This window comes from Mytilus edulis, chromosome 9 (genome assembly GCF_963676685.1).
Source record: "Mytilus edulis chromosome 9, xbMytEdul2.2, whole genome shotgun sequence".
NCBI classification, from domain to species: domain Eukaryota; kingdom Metazoa; phylum Mollusca; class Bivalvia; order Mytilida; family Mytilidae; genus Mytilus; species Mytilus edulis.
In genome coordinates, this window is record NC_092352.1 from 36,024,026 (window position 1) to 36,044,386 (window position 20,361).

Below are 20,361 nucleotides of genomic sequence, written 5' to 3' on the forward strand. Positions count from 1 at the left end.
TCATATGACCTTGACCTGATTTTCAAGGTTCATTGGTCTTTGTTTAGTTATCTTGGTTAATGTTAAGTTTATGAGACAGTTGTAATAAAACTAAGCTTTATACTTAGGACTATCAGCATAATATCAATGATTAGTATAGAAGGCGAGACATTTCAGCGTGTGCACTCTTGTTTTTTTATTTATCAAATTTCTTTGGGCTCAGATTTTGAATGAACTGCAATAGGTGGAAAGCAACAGTTACAGTCAAATCACAATAAGATAAGACCATTTCTTAGTTTATGTAAGTAATAATAGAGCTTTCTTACAAATTGACGAAAGGTACGTATGCTTGATGAATCATACGTAAGACTCTTTTTAGGGATCCTTTATTTTTACATAATCACAGAATCGTCATTGAACTTCGATGGCATTTCACCCTTAATGTTAGCCTTCTAAGGACCATTACCCTACATGCAACGACACTTATTAATTTTCATGCAATATAGATTTCGGGACTTACGATAGAAAAACATATAATACCACTAGGTGAAAGGAGATAACTCTACCGGCAAAATATACTAAATATATTGAGGACAGAAGAAAAACATACCCCTAAAAACAAAACAAAAAAGGCACCAACAATTGTCAAAACAAATAACAATATTGCATTATACATATATAACCAAAGAAAATACCAATGCAAATACATTGTCCACTTCCCTGAGAAAAAATAAGAAAAAATAGAAAAAAAACAAATTCTTCCTTAATTCAATGTTTGCAACGCCCACAATAATAAAATGAAGAAAAATATGACCTTCATAATATGTCATATACAGGTGCGCATTTAATAACTTGTGAATCACCGCCTGTCCCTGGGTAATATTCATGAACACCTTGTGATGTGTCTATACCCTAGCTGCGGAACCGTAGCTCTTAGGTCCTTATGTTATTTTTTGACTATTTGCGGACCATAGAGCTACGGATTTTTCCTATTTCAATCCGCAACCATCATCCCCTCCCACATTTGAAGTTAAATGCTTGTTCCCATAACTTGTTGTTTGGTTTTCTTCTCTTTTTTTAGTCATTAAGTGCTTGTTTAACAGTGTGAACTTTGTTACGTTCATATTGAACTGAATTTGCAATTAAAGTATTAGTTACGCATTTGTTGCCTGAGATCACAAGATTCATATTACTTTCTGTCATTTACCATAACATTAATTAAGAAAAAAACTTTATCACAAAAACTGTTTTTCAAAAAATTGTAGCATCCTTGTTTTGCTCGATGATCCATGTAAAAAATTTGCTGAAACGGTACTCATAAAAATAAAAATAAATGTAAACCTTGTCATTACACGATTAACGCACAACAATAATGAAATTAAAATATTAATCGTGAAACTTGTGCTTGAACAATTCCCGGGAAAATGTATGTAATCTTGGTTTATGTAGGTTCATGCCTTTTGTCAATTTGTAAGAAAGCTCTAATAGGTCAGTTGGTTTGCCAGCAATCAATTCGGTTAGGTTCCCAATAAAATACCATAAAATTCATGCATTTTAACAATGTGTTGTTATTGAAGTTTTTGTCTGGGAACTGACAGCAGAATTTATAGATTTTAACTGCTAATGGTTTAAACTTTTAGATTTGCTTGGAAAACGGAAAGAAAATATTAAATTACTACAATACAAATATTAATGACCAAAAAATGGAAATTAAATTGTTGGCAATGCTATTGATCAAAACATAATTTGATAGTTTATATGTAAAATTAGTGGATGGTTTTACTCTTCAGAATTAAATCTAAGGATAATGAAACCATGCATTGTTATCCGACAATTAGTCTGGGAAAACTTGGTCTGATTGTATTCTGATTTGAAACTGATTTGATTTGAATTTGGAGGAAAACATCTCATTTATCAACATTTTGATTTTCAGATACACTTGATTCTTTCATGAATTTGATTTTTTTCAAAAGACATACTTTACAAGTATATTTAACTCATTGTTTTCCCAAGATTTGTGCCTTACCATATTTTGTTTAAATTTGGATTTTTTTTTTAATAATGAAAACTTAATGGGTATGATATCATGACAGTGCATCATTAACATACTAATCACATATTTGAACATACCTGTTTGTTATAATACATGCTGCACATTAGTATTAAAATATTTATTAATTCTTTCCTAATGGATTTATGCATGGTGCAGTACCTGTCTTTGCATTAAGTAAGAATCATCCTTCACAATATTAATTCCCTTTAACTCTAGATAAAGCCCTATCCTTAAGAATTCATGACCATCAATCGTTTCTTTTGACTGTCCTCCACTCCTCTGATAAGTATCAAATTTTGAACTGTAAGTATTGGCCTTGTGAAGCAAAGAGGTAGATATAATTAAGATTTCCAAAATTAGTCACAATTTGTTAAAGACAAAGTTATCTTACACTATTTTTTTTTTTTTTTCAGAAGCACAAACACAAACATAGATGGCAGACAGAAAGATCTTTAGTAGTGAATGATGATAGTAAAAAGGACATTGTAATCAATGATGAAATTCATCATCAGGAGCTTATATTACCAAAACAAATTAAACAAACAGACAGTAGTCTCAATCTTGCATTTGATGTTTTAACACCTACTAGTATTAAAAAGGTGAAGAAACTAGTAAGTAAAAAAAGAATAAACAATCATGATGTTTTTCTTAATCAAGAAGCAATATCATTTGACTCAGAGAGTCAACTAAATGAAGTAGATAGTGGGAGCAAAGATAAACTCTGGCATAATTTGTATGAAATCAAGGAACCAGATAATAAAATAATAAGCCATGTTACAGATAGCAAGGAACCAGTTCCTGATGTCAAGGATAACAAAGAAACTGTGGGCCTACTAGAACCACATTCTGATCAAACTGGAAATACTGACAACAGTAAGGATATTGCAAATGTTGAAAAGAAAAGTTCAGATGATGTTTTTGAGGATACTGCTGAGGTAAATGTAGATGAAAGTAGTGAAGAGGAAGATGAAGATGGAATTGATGATGATTATGATAACTATCAAGATTATAATTACTTTGATAAAGAGGCCGATAAAGAGGAAATTGTTGAAAATCTTGAAAAGGAAAATGTGCCATTGGAAGGAAAAATAAAACAAGATGAAAAGGAAAATGATGAAATAATTACTAATACAGAATTAGAAAGTAAAAAGTCTTGGGAAGAATTGGTAATGGAAATTTATGGTGGAGTTTTACCTTACTCGGCTTCGATAGACAATATTAGAAAGCAAATTAATGAAAAGTCTTCAGATTCAGCACATAATACTGGAAAGAAAAATAACAAGGAAATCAGAGAAAAGTTAAATGAAAATGACTTAGTTCTGCCTGGTTATATAGAAAAAGATACTAACATTGAGGACAAAAATGTTGGTAAAAAGTCTTCAGAAAATGAGAATTATATTGACTTAAGTTACAAGACAGAAAAACCTTTCAATCCAAATGTTGAGCAGGAAAAAGAACAAAATAATGGTGATTTGCAGGAAATAAAAACTACATCTAAACCTCAAAGGTTGCAAACATCAAAAAGAAAATTAAAACCTGATGTAATCCCTGTGTCAAAAACAACATTAAAAGCTCAAACTCCTTCAACAGGAAAACCTGATAAAGTGGAACCTCATTTCAATGAACCTGAAAAAGAAAGTGACTTGTCAGAAACACCCAGGTTAAATCCTGCCTTTAAAACAACAAATGTTGCAAAGACAAGTCCAAACCCACCGACAACAAAAGCTGTGTCTGTAACTGCAGCACCAATCAAAGGGGTAAAGGAATACATACAGTCTAAACCACTGCGTAAGTATTGTTATGTTTGGTCTCCATCAACCTTGACCTTCATTATTAAACTATGAGTATATTAACTGACCATAGAGAGATGGTTTTGTGCACCATGAACAGACTAATTCGATTAACAAGGTACATGTTTAGCAATCAGGTAAAAAGGGTAAAAGAGAAGCGAAAGATATTAAATGGGCATTCAAACCCATAAGTTGAAATAAAACTTACAACGCCATAGCAAAATAGAAAAAAACAAAACAAAAGACAAACAGCAGCATACAATACACAACATAGAAAACTAAAGACTGAACAACACAAACCAACCAATATCCAGGGGGCAATCTCAGGTATTCTGTTAGGGATAGTAAAAGCATTGTACATGTATTGGGTTTGTAAGTAGGTGAATCATTACAGGATTAGAATTTAATGAGAATGTGACTATGATTTTGAGACTTTATTATGGCATCTTCCAGTTCTTGTTTCATTCTTGTTGATATTTGCAGTGCAGCTAGCATTTCCATGATAACTTTTGTGTTTCTCATCTGTCTTGGCTTTTTTTCAAACCAAATTGATACAATCATATCATGCACCAGTGTGTATTTGAAGAGCATGTCAAACCCCGGAACCAACTCCCCCAGATCCACCAATGATATATACCATTATTTAATATTTACTGTTAAGAAATCAAGATTTGTGTATTAGGTTACTAATTTGGATCCTTTTGGTTATCAAATTCTGACTGCTAGACTCATACTGAAAAGTTTATCGGTTGTTATGGCAATAAATCATCGTTGTAAAATGAAGACGACAGAAATCCATTTGACCTTTAGTCTTATAGGAAATAGTGGACACATTGTATATTCTTTGATTTATTTGCATAATATTTATTTCCTCTTTCACAATGTCATTTACATGTCTGACCCATTCTTCTCCCAATCAGACATTTTGTAATACTGAGCATCATAAATACCAGATCACAGTTGTATTGCAAGGGAACAGATTCATTTTAAAAGTTATTTGATTCAGACAGGGAATCAGTACAAATCACATTAATTTCAATAAAAATGCCACTGTTTAAAGCTTTCTTACTCATAGAATATATTTCTTAGTCTTCCAATGATTTCCCTTGATATTATGTTTGTCTTGCTGTGATATCATTGATTACCAAAACTACTGATCAATGCTGATGAGATAATCATTAAAATCGTTAAATAATCAGTGTGTGATGATTAAAATAATGACAGCAAAAACTTCGATAAAATTTGACCTCTGACATGTAGAAAAAACAAGCTGACTAATCTTGTTTCTGGAAATTCTGATATAGAAATTCTAAGCTCAATAAATACAATGGATTACAACATCAGCGTAAAACGTAAACTTGAGTCATTGTACGTTGTATAGGGAGAATAATATTAAAACATTTATATATTGATTATCAATAGCATTTCAGATTTCAGAATTCTGATGTCAATTTTACCTGTCTCTATAAAAACTTGGTGGTAACAAAGCACTATATGTGGGTGTACTTGATATATGAGTTGGGAGAGAAGCAGCAGACGTCAATGAGTCTGCAACCCAATGTACTTGATATATGAGTTGGGGGAGAAGCAGCAGACGTCAATGAGTCTGCAACCCAATAACAGAAAAAAATAGTAGTTAATGTTTGGGGTGAACAAAACTGTCTTTTACCATGGACAAATGTCTTATTTTTATTTTTGTAAATGTCTAAAATCACTAGTCTAGTGAATACAAATATAAATGAATCCTCAGGATTATTAAGTAAGACATAAATCTAGGAAGTCTATATCCATGTATGTAAATCTATAATGTCAAATAAAACAGATCATTCAAAATGTCACAAAATGCAGGAAATGTGAATCAGATATCAATTATTTGATGTGGTGAAGATAAGACTTTGTGAAGTTAGAACGGCAGATTTTCTAACATGATTATACCTCCAAAATGATCACTGTCCACCTAAGAAGGTTCCTCGTCCTTTTGGTAATTGTCTTATTGTCTGATATATTGCATCTACGTTTTCATAACAATAGTATAATACTATAAAAAAGCAGTATTGCAGGGTGCAGAAAAGTAATGCTATTGAAATGCTAGGCAATGGGGACCCTTGTCTGTCCCGTTTGTCTATGCATCCCCAAATTGATTTATGTTCTTTAACTTTAACCTCAACCAAATGTTTTTAAAACTTATACAAAATGCTTATTACTACAAAACACAAGTCAAGTTCTAAAACTTGGTGGCATCACTTTTGCTGTCATGAGTCGTGCCCCTTTATAAACATTGAAATAGATTTATTTTTTCATTTCTGTTCTACAACTTTAGTTTGCCTCAACCTATTGTTATGAAACTTTGCAATAATTAATAAATTGACTAATTCAGATTCAAAAAGACAGTAAAGCTTGAGGAAGTGAGGATTGTACCATTAATTCAGAGAATAATGACATAATTCTTCAAATTATTTTTCAGAACTGTGTATGGATGATGGAGGATGTTCACCAGGGCGAATGTGCCACAGTGGTGTCTGTGTTTGTGGTGATGCCACATTGTGTCAAGGTCACCATCATAAAGTGGCAGTGTGTGGCTCTGATGGACAGTTATACTCTAGTCACTGTGAGTTACATCGTCAAGCCTGCCTTAAACAGACCCATATTAAAGTCAATCGTGATGGACAATGTGGACAGAACTTACAGGAACATTTCAAGATACAGCCTATTTATGAGGGTATATAATCATTCTTGTATACGCTATTAAAAAAAATGGGTAGTTTACCATTAACCAATAACATTAACAAAAGCACTATGTTTAACAGAGCAGGGCCCCTTTTGCATATGTTCTAAATATGAGTGCTTGAATTTGTGGTGTGACACCTAGAATCTTTGAAATTATGCACAGGGCCTTTTATATCTTGCTTGTGCGGCATGAATTTTTGTTATTGTTGAGGAGTTGCAATGAACTTTATGTGGAGGCATCTATGTCAATAGGTATCTAGTGGATAGTTGTCTCATTGGCAATTATTCAACACCTCTTTATTTACTATTTTTGTCTAGATTTGCTGCATAACACATTACACCCATCTTATGAACCATTGACTCCATATCTGTATGTCATGTACATTAACAATATTTTCCAAAAAAAAACAAAAAACATTTATATCTAGCATTAAAATTTAAGATATTTTTCCAACACTCCAATCCTTTGATTAAAGTTTATGTCATTGTATACAACTATGTTTGGATAATTTTACTGGAACATGTCAGTTATACTATACATATAGCATATATCCATCATCATTGCATGACTATGGCCAATTATCTAAACAATTTGTTTCACAAAACGCACGCATGCAACAATAGACTATGTAAACACCCACTATTATTATACTCTGATATAATCCCAGTACATTTACTTCAAAATTCCTGTTTTTATATTATTCTCTTTACGTCAATTATTTGAAGCAAATATTGGTAATGTTTATAATTTATACAATTAGTTAGAGTGCATTGTATTAGTCTCTAGGGTACATTGTACTATGTTCATATGATGAGTTTCTCGCTGACATAACTGGACTTTTGTCTGAATACTTCATCCATCTAATTCATTTATTATTGTCTGATTCTATCGGTTTTTGTTTTACTAATCAGATTAAATAAGTAGGTAAAAAACGCAAGGACAATTTGTCAGATTACATAAGTTAAAGTGACAAATTGCATATTTTACTGTAATAAGGAAATGGGTCTGCATCCTACAAAAATTGTATAATTAGAACTGTGCTGCATCCTTGAAATCTTGTTTAGAAATTCCTTGAAATGCAGACATATAAAAATACAGTTTCAATTCCTTAGAAGTTGGCTATATTGATTATCTAGTCTTTTTTATGTTATCTTGAAATAATTTAATTTTGGATGTAATGCGTCTTCTGATTGTCTGACGTTATTTTGTTATCAGCCCATAGACATAATTTAGTCATGTGACCGTGACGTCATCAACGTTTTTTCCTGAATTTAGAATTAAATTATAAGATATGACTGTAATTTTTTTTCTGTCTATTCGAAATAACATTAAAAATGTGGTGCACACTGTTAAATAACCTGCTACGCACGTTATTCAGTGTGCACCCAATTTTTTATGTTATTTCTTCATAGACAGAAAAAATATTACAGTCATTTCTTAATTACCTTTCTGAGTAAATTCCTGACAGCTGTGTAACTACAGATATTTTAAAAGGGCAATGCCTTCAGCAGTCGCATTTAACATGCAAGAGTTTGAAATGATATGCACATAAAACATGAAAATTTTCTAAAAATTCGTTATTTGGTGTAGTGCTTTAAAAATTTATTGTTATATTTAAATAAAAATGTCAAGTCCATTGCAACACGGCATAGTTATTTTATGAAAGTTATTCTCACAGCTCTTAGATTGCTCTCTTATTTGCTCGTCGGAAAAAGAAAAAGAAAATGCCATAAAAACATGTAACTCATAACATTATAATAACAGCAAACCATCTTAAATTATATTTTCAATTGAATCATTAAATTTCAGGTACCCAGTGTGAATACACCGTGTTCAAGGGACAAGAAGGGATCCTATGGGGAGATATACTGATGCCTGTTTCTGTCAAGTCTCTCTTAGAATGCAGTGACCTATGTGACAAGAAATCACAAAATAGTGGCTGCTTTGCCTTCCAGTATTCTGCAGAGAAGAGTGGACTATGCTTCCTGTTTGAGAAACCAACTGACATTATCAGACATCCAAACTCTGAGATGGATTTCTATGAACAAAGAAGGTGTCAACCCAATCCAGGTATTGTTTACTGCTGTTCAGGCTCATTATTGCATGAACGAACATTTTTTAATAGAACAAGTGAAATGATATTTCATGTATTTTGAAAGCAATTTTCCAAAACTTAAATAGATGTAAGAAGATGTGGTATTAGTGCCAATGAGACAACTCTCAATCCAAATCACAATTTGTAAAAAGGAAACCATTATAGGTCAAAGTAAGGCCTTCAACACCAAACCTTGGCTCACACGGAACAACAAGCTACATGTATAAAGGGCCCAAAAATGACTAGCGTAAAACTATTCAAACAGAAAAATCAACAGTTTAATACTTAGTAACTGGAGGCAAACTACTTTTTTGATCAGTTGCAATCAATTTCAATGAGAGTAAACCATTACAAAAAAAAATAATTTGAGAACCAAGACTTGCCATACTGACCTATCTTAATAGCAACTAATTTTGAACTTCTGACATTCAGATTGAAAAGAAATGTTTGATTTTACTAAACTTTCACTTTTACAGATTATGAATGTGATTATGAGCCAGTTAACCTTGTAGCAGAGCATATCTATGCCATGTGTAATGTAAAAACTAGTGTGGTAAACTCTTATGAAGAATGTCGAGACTCCTGTCAAAACTGTACAGCCTTTACCTTCCGTAAAGATGAGAATATTTGTGATGTACACCACAGTAAAGCTTGTATAGATATGATGAATGCCCTTGGTATTGTCCACTATATAAAGAGATGTAATGAAAAAGGTAAGATAAGACAGTTCTTAATTTCTTATGGTAAATTTTCCCATTTTGGACAGTGATGTTAATTTGGCTTTTTCTTACTGTGTGACTATATTTCCCAACTCTGCACAGCATTCAACATTGAGAAAAAAGCCAAAAATACTCGGACTTGAAAACATTCATGAGGCAATTCTATTGAAAATTCTAATGAAAATACTTTTAAAAATAACAAAACAATTTACTTCTAACAAAAATGACAGCCATGAACCAACAACATCCATTTCAAAGACAAGAAAATGTGTAACAGACAAAATGCATAATATTCCACTCATTATTTCTTGGTTTGCTCGGCATACAAATTTCAATTGACATGTTACACTGCTTTTTACAAATGTCTCACATTTTGCAGGTGATATATGCAATGTTTTAGAAGTGATCCCAGGAAAGTCACCCTTCATGTGTAGTAAAGCTACCAGTAGTGTATCCAGTCTGATAGAATGTCATGATGCTTGTGTCCACGGTCGCTGTGAAGCATTCCAATATCTTACCAAAGATGACCAGTCAACTGCTTGTGAAATCTTCTTTGACAAATCTTGTATAGAACTTCTTAATAAAAAGAAGGAAAACTATTATGTGAAGAGATGTACAAATCCTAAAGGTAATTTATTATTGGAAAAATACACACATACATACACAAGATATGTAAATTTTGATGTCATAGAAATCAATGAGATTGAGTTCACTGTACACACTACCCATATGATTAATTTGCGATGGACTGAATGGTTTAATGCTATATTAAAGTACCTATTATTAGATGATTGTATTCAGCCTTCAGGCATTAAAAGACAAGAAGACAGTTAATCATGTTGGAATATACAAGAGAATTGTCTTTTTCACAAAATATTCATATTAAAACATCTTGTGAGTTAGTCTGAGTGTTCATTAATGCAATCAATTTGAAAAAACAAAAGAAATTGCTCAAAAGATATACATTAGACTTGCTTATGCTTCTTGTTAAAATTCAAAGTGAAAATAGCATTGAAAACATCAACAACACACACCAAGCTAGTCATCTAAGCAAGATTACCAGGGAAGCAGAAGATTGTTTAAAAGATAGCAAGCGTTTTAATCCTGCCCCATTTCCATTGAATATCTCTTCCTGTTTATTGAGTCTCTTTCAAGGTCAAAATCTTATTCATGAAACAAAATTTTCCCATTAACTTCCATCAGTAACTAAATAATAATGTATTTTAGTTGTAACTGCCATGAGTAGAATGTCATTATGTTATTATATGATATCTAACACCAACGGTTTCTGTTTACATATCAGAAGTCAACCTATGACATTATGCACATTGTTAGATATGCTAATTTAAGAATATTTTTTATGTTACTAAAAAATTGAATAATTCTTGAGGAAAGTAATCATTCCAAATGACAAGGTTAATATTCATTTTGATGAAAAGAAAGACAACCATTAAATGAAAGAATGAGTTGCTTAAAGGGATTTCTTCTTTAAAAATTCTTCAGAATAGATTTACTAAACAAATTATAGTAATAATAATATCAATATACCTTTTCACTATTTGACCATCATTACTGGACATCACAAAGCTTCCAGTAAAATGTTGTCAGACTTCATAACTTCAAGTAGCACTGATTTTGGGGTAAATTTACATAGATTTTTAAAAGTGAAGTTATATATATTTGTATTTTCAGATTGTGACTATCACCAGATCCAGTCAGCCCGAATGATGCCCTGCAGAGTAACGTCCAGTGACATGAATACTATGGAGAAATGTCGAGACATGTGTAATGTTGACAGTTGTTTTGGATTTAGATATAATTACGACAGTCTGAAGTGTGACCTGTACAGTGATCAGTCCTGTGTTTTGGGAAAAAATCTGAACTATGTCATTAAAAAATGTCATTCAAAGCAAGGTATGTAAAACATAACATAGAAAGTAAAGCTAAGGCTATCATCTTCCTTAAAGGAGGTTATTAAATAAAACGTTGTGATTGAAAAAAATGTGTACACCAAGAGACACTGTCTGTATTTTAAATTAAACAGCTGACTTAACCATCCTACATTGAGTTACCCTCATCCTGACTTAAAAATGGTAGTTCTTTCATTTCTGCATGCCTGGTAATTTGAGATAACTGTAGATAACTTTTGGTTAGAATGATAGCAAGTTACCTCCACCTAGTTGTTAATTTCTAGTGCATTTCAACCAAATAACACTTGAAATACCAGAACAGGAAAAGGAAATTACTGTTATTTTCATGCCCCATTATACATTTTGCACATAAATTGATTTGAACTTGAATTGGCTTTGGTTATCGTATCTTCACCACTTCCCGATTCTTTGGCAGACTGAAAATTTAAAAAAAAAGTGAGTAAAAGGAAGAAAAACAAAGCCAATAAGAGAAAAAATGAAATAATACATGAAAAGAATATCAGAAGTCATCAAAACTACTGTACGTTACAGACCAAATCAACCATAAACACCGAAATCCTACAATTTTAACACTTAAAACCATATAAGAAATTATTGCAAGTTATTCATATTTTGCAACATTTCATACAATATGTATTTATATTTATAGCAGAGGCAAACCTGAAAATGGTTCCACAATTAAATGAGTTACCAATTCCCAAACCAGTTATTGTCAATAAGGAACAAGAAGGGAAGAAAGATAAAGCAGATTCAAATAAGAAAGTGCAACAAAAACCGAAGATTACAACCACACCCCTGCCATCTACTAAAGCACCATACAATGTTATGCCTAAATCATTGGACAATTTCAATGAAGACGATTTAGTGTGTTCACAAGAAGATTATGTACAGTTTAAATCAGACCTATTGAGATACCATTGTGTTAGATTCAGAGAGACTCATTGTGATGAAAATGTAATTCCTAGTAAGTACAAAAGTCTAGGCAATAATAAGAATTTAAGAATAGAAAAGGGAGAATGTGTCAATGAGACAACAACTGGACCAAAGAGCAGAAAACAGCTTAAGGCAACCAACAGGTCAACACAGCAAGAAAATCCGGCACCCAGCAATATTCACATCCTTGTTCTTTTTAACAGTTTTAGTAGAAGAGAAAGTACTAAAAATAGCAAGAAAATCAATTAGATGAAAAATAATATGCTAGTGAATGCAAAATTGTTTACTTTTTTTTCTTTTCTTGACAATTGCACTTTAGCATTACCCACTTGTTCCAGTTGACAGTGGCCTCTATTTGATTTTCTGCAAATTTGTATATATCTGATCACAAAAAATGATCACAAAAATAATTCATACTTTGTCGTCTTTCACAGATTACACCTGCCTCATATTAATTAAGTATTTTTTTCACTACTTTATTGTCTTAATTTTATATAGCATAGTTAAACAATACTTCATTTACTGTAAACCAACTAAACTTTCATGTGGAGAGAAATTAACACAAATATAAATCGCCTTGAATATGTAAAGCTTCTATTTGTCCTTATTTATCTTCATCAAGTAAATTTTACAATCACAAGATTAAATTGCCACGAAACGATCATAAAAGGCTAAATGCAAAATAAAGTATCTGTGAAATAAGTTGGTGTACAGTACTAATTAAGTAGTACCAGTAACTCCTTCAAAATTACCTATATATATATTTGAATTTTTTATTGCACACATATAAAACCATATAACATACTACATTTATGTGATGTATCTTTGCAGATAAAGGTTACATAGCATCATTGATGTTTAGTTACTATGACCGTGACATGAATGGTGACATAAGCAATGATGAATTATGGGAAATGCAGGTAGCTGAGAACTTAGAGCACATTTCTACCATCTGTACATTACTAGACATTCTGAAGTATGAAGTCAAAGACAGCAAACTTGATCATTTCAACTTCTTAAATGCATTCAGTGAGTATTGTTATATAAAAGTTGATTTTAATGTCCCAATACGTTTTGGTTGAACTAACACACCCTCTCTAGGAGTGGGACTATATTTCATTCACTATTTCATTCGTCTGTTCATTTGTCTATCACACCTTTTTCAGGTACTATTGAACAGAATTAATTCATATTTAGTCAGTAGTTTGGTAATGATGAGTGTTTTATTCCTCACCTACAATAGTAGAGGGACATTATGTTTTCTGGTCTGCGGGTCCATTTATATGTTCGTCCATTCCTCTGTCTGTCCCACTTCAGGTTAAAGATTTTGGTCGAGTTTGTTTTTGATGAAGTTGAAGTCCAATCAACTTGAAACTTAGTACACATGTTTCCTATGATATGATCTTTCTAATTTAAATGCTAAATTAGATTTTTGACCCCATTTTCACGGTCCACTGAACATAGAAAATTATAGTGAGAGTGGAGCATCTGTGTACTATGGACACATTCTTGTTTTTATCTGTCAGACACCTTCATTCAGTTTTGGATTACTTGAACTTAGATTAAAAGTTGGGGTCTGCTTAGCACTACAATGAATTCATTCCTATTAAATTTTAAAAAGGGGGTAAAAGCAATTTTAACGATGTTGTTTTTTATTTGTAGCTGTAGCAGATGCTGTTATAGAAGAAGACTTGGAGATCATTCATGTTACATCAACAGCTGGTAATGGTCTGGAGATCAAATGTGGTGTTCCTATGTTGGAGAACTCTGAAGTGGTATGGAGGAGAAACAACATTGACCTGAATACAATTAGTATTCCTGATATGGCTGTTAGTATTTTTATGATTGGTAAATGATGAAGTGGTTAATATGGAATTCTTCTGTTGGTTGACGGGGAAGCAGTATTACAGATGAAAACTATTTCGGAAGCGCTTCATTCTAAAAATGTGCCCAGGGTCAACGCTTTTACAACCCTATGAAGTTACAAAAAGAAGCATTCAATACTTATAATTACATTTTTTAGCTAGGATCATGAAAACACGATTTCTATCAAGTTTTTATTTAATTTACCTGTGCACTTAATTGTAGAAGCACGTGTCAACATGAATGTTAGAAGTTGATTAAGGAATATTGCGAGATTGCAGTTAGCCAATCAGAATAACTTATTATGATGAAACATACATCTAATGTAATTATTTCTTGTTATCCAGTTATGACTGAACAAAATTTTAGCTATGTTATACAAGGAATTTGAACATAAAATCTATGATTTTTCATAGCTGCTAGAGTAATTGACTTTCTTAACAATGAATTCAAGAATTACACATTTCCACCTTGAATCAATATACATCAGATCCTTGTCATTCATTAGTAAATAAAAAAATGATTGGTACAAACTAAGACGAGAGTGAATATTCTGAAGTTTAAATACTCTGAACTGACTTGATATAATTTCTAATAGTATGCAATATGAATAAGAGATTATAAATATACATCAGTGTAGTGAGGCAACAACCCAACATCACTCAAAAATCACACTAGCAAGAAGTCTATATCTTCACCATAAAAAATAGTCTATTCTATATGTGAAGCTATAAATTTGATAGAAACTGCAAGATATATGCAACCATCACCAAATTCTTCAAGGGACAGAAACGCCACTTGAAATAACTAAGAATATCACTGACAAGGTTCCAGACTTTTGATAGTGTTTTAAATGGAACTTAATTATACCTCATTTATCCACAGGTATTCTCTGATGGAACATTATACTTTGAGGATGTAGGTCTACACCATACTGGGAACTATACATGTTATGATAAAGTCAAACCAGGTGTAAAGGAGATACATGTATTAAATGTCAACTGTGAGTCAAAGATTTAGCATTCTTAAGTGTCATTTTGTGAAAGGTGAAAAAGCAACCTTGATGCTCTTTGTCTAGAATAATTTATTTTGAAAGTCCAAACAAGTCTAATGGCAAGGACTTGTTCTAATGTGAACCTTAAAGTCATATGAAACGAGTGAGTGGTGAAAAATAATGTTTATCCAATTCTTGAACCAATGCATGTATATATCATAAACTTAGTCCTCTGTGCACGATTTTATCATTATTTTCGCAAATATATCATATAATCGTCAATTTTTTTTCTCTCTGTTTGTTATGATTTAACAAATATGGCTGCTCATTAAATGCCATGTTTTGAAGCAGAGTTTTACCGATTGTCACCTTATAGTAAACAAATCACAAAAAGCATGGGTATTGAGCACGTGTTTAACATGTATAATCAGATATTTGTTTATTTCAATGACAGATCCATGCATATTGCGATCACCGGATTTTTACGAGGAGGGTTATGCTCGGGTCACTATGCATACCGAAAATATGTCGGCGAATTGCTTCCTAGAAGCAAGCAATTAAAAATAAGTAAACTTCTTCTAAATGTACACATATTAAAGAATTTTCCTCAGAAAAAAGTATATGTACATAAGTTGTATAATGAAAACTATCCATTTAGTTATAAAAAACATCTGCATATTTTTTTTTAATTTGAGGTTTCTTATGACTTTAAGCTAAAATTTTATCCCTTTTCATTTCCTGTAATTATCATATTGATGCTTCAATAGCTATTTGTTTATCATGTGAAAGGTGAAAAAGCCACCTCAATGCCCTTTTGTCTAGAATTAATTATTTTCAAAGTTCATACAAGTGTAATGTACATGTTAATAAGTATATGTCTTAATGTGAACCATGAGCTAAAATTTTATCACTTTTCATTTCCTGTAATTATCACATCAATGCTTCAATAGCTATCTGTATATCATGTGAAAGGTGAAAAAGCCAACGTATTGCTCTTTATCAAGAATTGATTACATTTAAGGTTCCTACAAATGTAATGTCAGGATTTTTAGTCAAAAGGAAAAATGGTGTTATTACACTTAGCAAGGAGTATCTGTTGGAGCTAATGTCATATCTTTCACTTATATGATAAGAAATCATTGTTTTAAAACTTAGAACTACAAAAGGAGATACATAAAACTGATTAAAAATACACATTTTAAACACGCAAAACTGTCATGATAATTTTAACCTAAAAATTATATGAAAACAACATAATTCATATCATTGGCTGAAAAAACAGACTTGGAGGAAGCATTAAGTGTTACCCTTGCAAGCAGGGACATCATGTGTGTCCCATGGACAAATTCTCCATTATTTTATTTTTTTAAAGGACAAATGATTAGTTTTGAAACAGGTATTTCATTATTTTACCTATTCAGTGTACCAATAACAACTAGTCAAGTTTATTATAGTAGGGTAATGCACATGTTTAATACATATTACTATTCTGTATTTTGTTTTCAGTACGTCCAATAGTGAGAGTGTCACCTGCAATGCAAACTTTGGAGATGAATTCTCTGGACCTTTTTATTGACTGTCACGTAGATGGCATTCCACAACCAAGTATTACTTGGCAAATCAACAATGAAAAACTTCCTTATAAACCAAAACATTTCATTACTACACGTAAGTAATCAGCTTTATATTTCACTGACTGTCACCAAATTGTACATATTAGTTTATATTTCCTATGTTTTATTTGTAATTTGGCATCTATATTTATCAGTGTTTTTAATTTCATCCCATACAATGTATTTTATAAGATATATTGCTGTTTCTTGTTATAAATAAATTTTTAATACAGTAACAGTTTAAATTACTAATGTAGTAAGTTGATAAGCTCCTAAAATTCTAGCTTCAATTTCAAGTTAGAATTTATTTACCAATATCACAATAAATTATGGCTAATACATACTTACTTTCTATAATGACATCACAAAGTGCACTCATTTTGATATTCCTTTTTTGGTTGATATCCAGAATTTCACAAAATCTCCTTTTTTGTCTTGTTTGGGATTTAAAAATCATGCAATGCTTAAAAAAAAACTTTGACAAGTATTCAACTTTCTGACAAATTTTTTCATCCGTTTTAAACTTTTTTTTATTGACGAATATTTTGCAACATTGAGCTTATTGATCGCAGCCAAATATGGACCATACAGATATTACTCTTTTGGTCACTGTACACAACTCTGAGTTCAAAGTAGAATTTTTATGCCCCACCTACGATAGTAGAGGGGCATTATGTTTTCTGGTCTGTGCCTCCGTTTGTCCGTGCGTCCGTCCGTCTGTGTGTCCATCCGTTTGCTTCAGGATAAAGTTTTTGGTCAAGGTAGTTTTTGAAGAAGTTGAAGTCCAATCAACTTGCAACTTAGTACACATGTTCCCCATGAAATGATCTTTTTAATTTTAATGCCAAATTATAGTTTTGACCCCAATTTCATGGTCCACTGAACATAGAAAATGATAGTGGGAAGTTCAGGTTAAAGTTTTTGGTCAAGGTAGTTTTTGAAGAAGTTGAAGTCCAATCAACTTGAAACTTAGTACGCATGTTCCCCATGTTATGATCTTTCTAATTTTAATGCCAAATTATAGTTTTGACCCCAATTTCATGGTCCACTGAACATAGAAAATGATAGTGGGAAGTTCAGGTTAAAGTTTTTGGTCAAGGTAGTTTTTGAAGAAGTTGAAGTCCAATCAACTTGAAACTTAGTACACATGTTCCCCATGATATGATCTTTCTAATTTTAATGCCAAATTATAGTTTTGACCCCAATTTTATGGTCCACTGAACATAGAAAATGATAGTGCGAAGTTCAGGTTAAAGTTTTTGGTCAAGGTAGTTTTTGATGAAGTTAAAGTTACATCAACTTGAAACTTAGTACACATGTTTCCTATGATATGATCTTTCTTATTATAACTCCAAATTATAATTTTGACCCCAATTTCACATTCCACTGAACATAGAAAATGATAGTGCGAGTGGGGCATCCGTGTACTATGGACACATTCTTGTTCATCATATATTATATGTTTTTATTGCAGATAACAATGGCACTTTAATGATCCACAATTCTGACATAGTGAGAGATACAGGTTCCTATAAATGTAAAGCTACTAATATAGTTGGAAATGCTGAAGCTGAGGCTAAAATTAATAAACCAGGTATGTTATTTTAGATAATATTTTATTACATATGCATTTACCTTTTATGCATTGAGGTAAAAAAAAGAATGGAGCCAGGATATTGTCACATGAACTTGTCTTATTTTGTATTCTTTAGGCTACCTTAAATTTTGTAGACGTAGTTAAATGTATTTCATTTCCTACCCATGACCTGCCAAAAATATTGGAACACAATCATGTTCTATCCCTCTGGCATATCATTGATGCAGTAGAGGAAAAGAATGGGACCTAGGATATGTGCTTTATACATTTCATTGTGTCCTTGACTTTTAATGCTCTTGGTGGTAGTGGGGGGGGGGGGGGTATGGGGGGGATTCAAGAGTATAAAGTAGTAACTTTGTCTTTCTATCCTTTTGTGTATTCGCCTATGTGTCCAAAACAAATGCCCCCAGATGGTTTCTTAAGAATCCATCACATGATTTATTAGAATGATACTTTTCCAGAGCAAGTTTGTTGCATTTTGGAATATAAACAGAAGTTGCATATCTAATACCTATACATTTATTACAGGAACCCCGGAAAAAAAGAGGTTGGAAGCATTTTATGCTTTCCATAAAAATGGCTATACAGCTTATGAACCTGAAGGTTGTGAAACTGTACGTCATGTAAAAGGTGACTTTGGGAACTTAAAGTACATTCCTGAAGAGTTAGATAGAGCGCCATCTATGTGTGGAATTGGACAAGATTGTGTTTGGGGAGGCGCTGTTAATGTTCAGAACAAATATATATACTCAAGCCAGCCAGAACATAACAGAGTTATCATTATAGATATTGCCAATACATATAATCCTGTACAGGTAAGACCTCAAGTGTAGAACCATGTTTCAGAAATTTTTTACACAAATTCGGTCATTATAAGCTGACTTCAGAAAAAAACAATCTCAATGAAATAACCAAAACTTTTTTCTGAAAAAAAATATCTGTCTGAAATCCCAATCTTCCGTTTAGGACAAATTGCTTTCAGTTTCATTTATGTCTGGCAAATATGCTTGTTTCTATACCCTTGGTGTAAAATCAAAGACACATAAAGTATGTACATATTTAACTCTGTATGCATAGAAACAAAATGCAATCAAGTATACTGTGAGCACTTGTAATTATATATAGGTACATGTAATCACAAAATCAAAGATGATTTGAACATATTAAATCCAGCACAGGTTGTCACAGAAACACAAATACTTTTACATGTAACACGTTAAGATGTGGTAGTTAATTTTCAGGGACAAAATGATGATGACGTATACAACTTTTTGTTTTCATACAGCCTTCAACAATGAACAGATCCATAAAGTATAATGATATATGAAAGGCCATGGCAAGATACAAAAATAGACCTATTCGTGACCTTCTGCTGTTGTCTGTTATATGGTTGGATTGTTGTCTCTTTGACACATTCCATATTTCCATTCTCAATTTTAATTGTTCAAAATTTCAAGTGAAAACCAATGGCCTGATATATGACAAAACAATAAAAAATCTGAAGGACAGAAGTTTATATCAATCATTGAAAAGAGGATCCCAACTTGTGACAGGCACTCAAAGAATGTAGCAGGGTTAATCAGGTTTTTGAGTACTTAATTCTCCTCAACTTATGATAGTGGTGTAGCAGCATAACATTTATAGAACAAACTGTAAAAGTCATTAGTTTGACTTACCAAAATATTATGAAACATAGAGGTTTATGAAGCCAATTTTGAAATGAGGCAAACTTTTTATTCATAGATTTCCTATTTTGTAGATTGTAAAGACAGACAAGTATCCAGTAAAACTGTACTATGTAGCAGATTTAGATGAAGTATGGATTCTGTGTTGGAATGCTGACCATAACTCCGGCAGTAAAACTATTGTAGTTATTAGGGATGCTAGCAAAGATGTCCGACATCATATTGTACATACACAGCCTGTTGGATACAGGTTTGATTTGGTCAGTTTAATTTATAGAAAGCTATTTTTTTAGTACACATTTTGTTGAGGGCCATCTAAAGCCAGCCTCCAGATGTGGGATTTTCTCTATGTTGAAGACCCATTGGTGGCCTTTGGCTGTA

At 32.1% G+C, this 20,361-nt stretch overlaps 1 protein-coding gene across 4 annotated transcripts in view; it reads left to right on the forward strand.

Annotated features, from left to right (window-relative positions):
- Window positions 1-20,361, forward strand: part of LOC139489671 (uncharacterized) — a 55,563-nt gene that overhangs the window by 31,486 nt on the left and 3,716 nt on the right. For 2 of the 4 annotated variants that reach the window (XM_071276325.1, XM_071276326.1), the window contains exons 3-16: window positions 2,446-3,820; window positions 6,287-6,541; window positions 8,360-8,620; window positions 9,122-9,358; window positions 9,744-9,992; window positions 11,057-11,278; window positions 11,945-12,259; window positions 13,060-13,257; window positions 13,891-14,057; window positions 14,977-15,094; window positions 16,592-16,753; window positions 18,173-18,292; window positions 18,824-19,110; window positions 20,055-20,240. In XM_071276325.1, coding sequence (XP_071132426.1) covers window positions 2,446-3,820; window positions 6,287-6,541; window positions 8,360-8,620; window positions 9,122-9,358; window positions 9,744-9,992; window positions 11,057-11,278; window positions 11,945-12,259; window positions 13,060-13,257; window positions 13,891-14,057; window positions 14,977-15,094; window positions 16,592-16,753; window positions 18,173-18,292; window positions 18,824-19,110; window positions 20,055-20,240 — 4,152 coding nt within the window. The remainder of the gene's footprint in view (window positions 1-2,445; window positions 3,821-6,286; window positions 6,542-8,359; window positions 8,621-9,121; window positions 9,359-9,743; window positions 9,993-11,056; window positions 11,279-11,944; window positions 12,260-13,059; window positions 13,258-13,890; window positions 14,058-14,976; window positions 15,095-16,591; window positions 16,754-18,172; window positions 18,293-18,823; window positions 19,111-20,054; window positions 20,241-20,361) is intronic. The other 2 variants (XM_071276327.1, XM_071276328.1) reach the window with 1 other exon arrangement.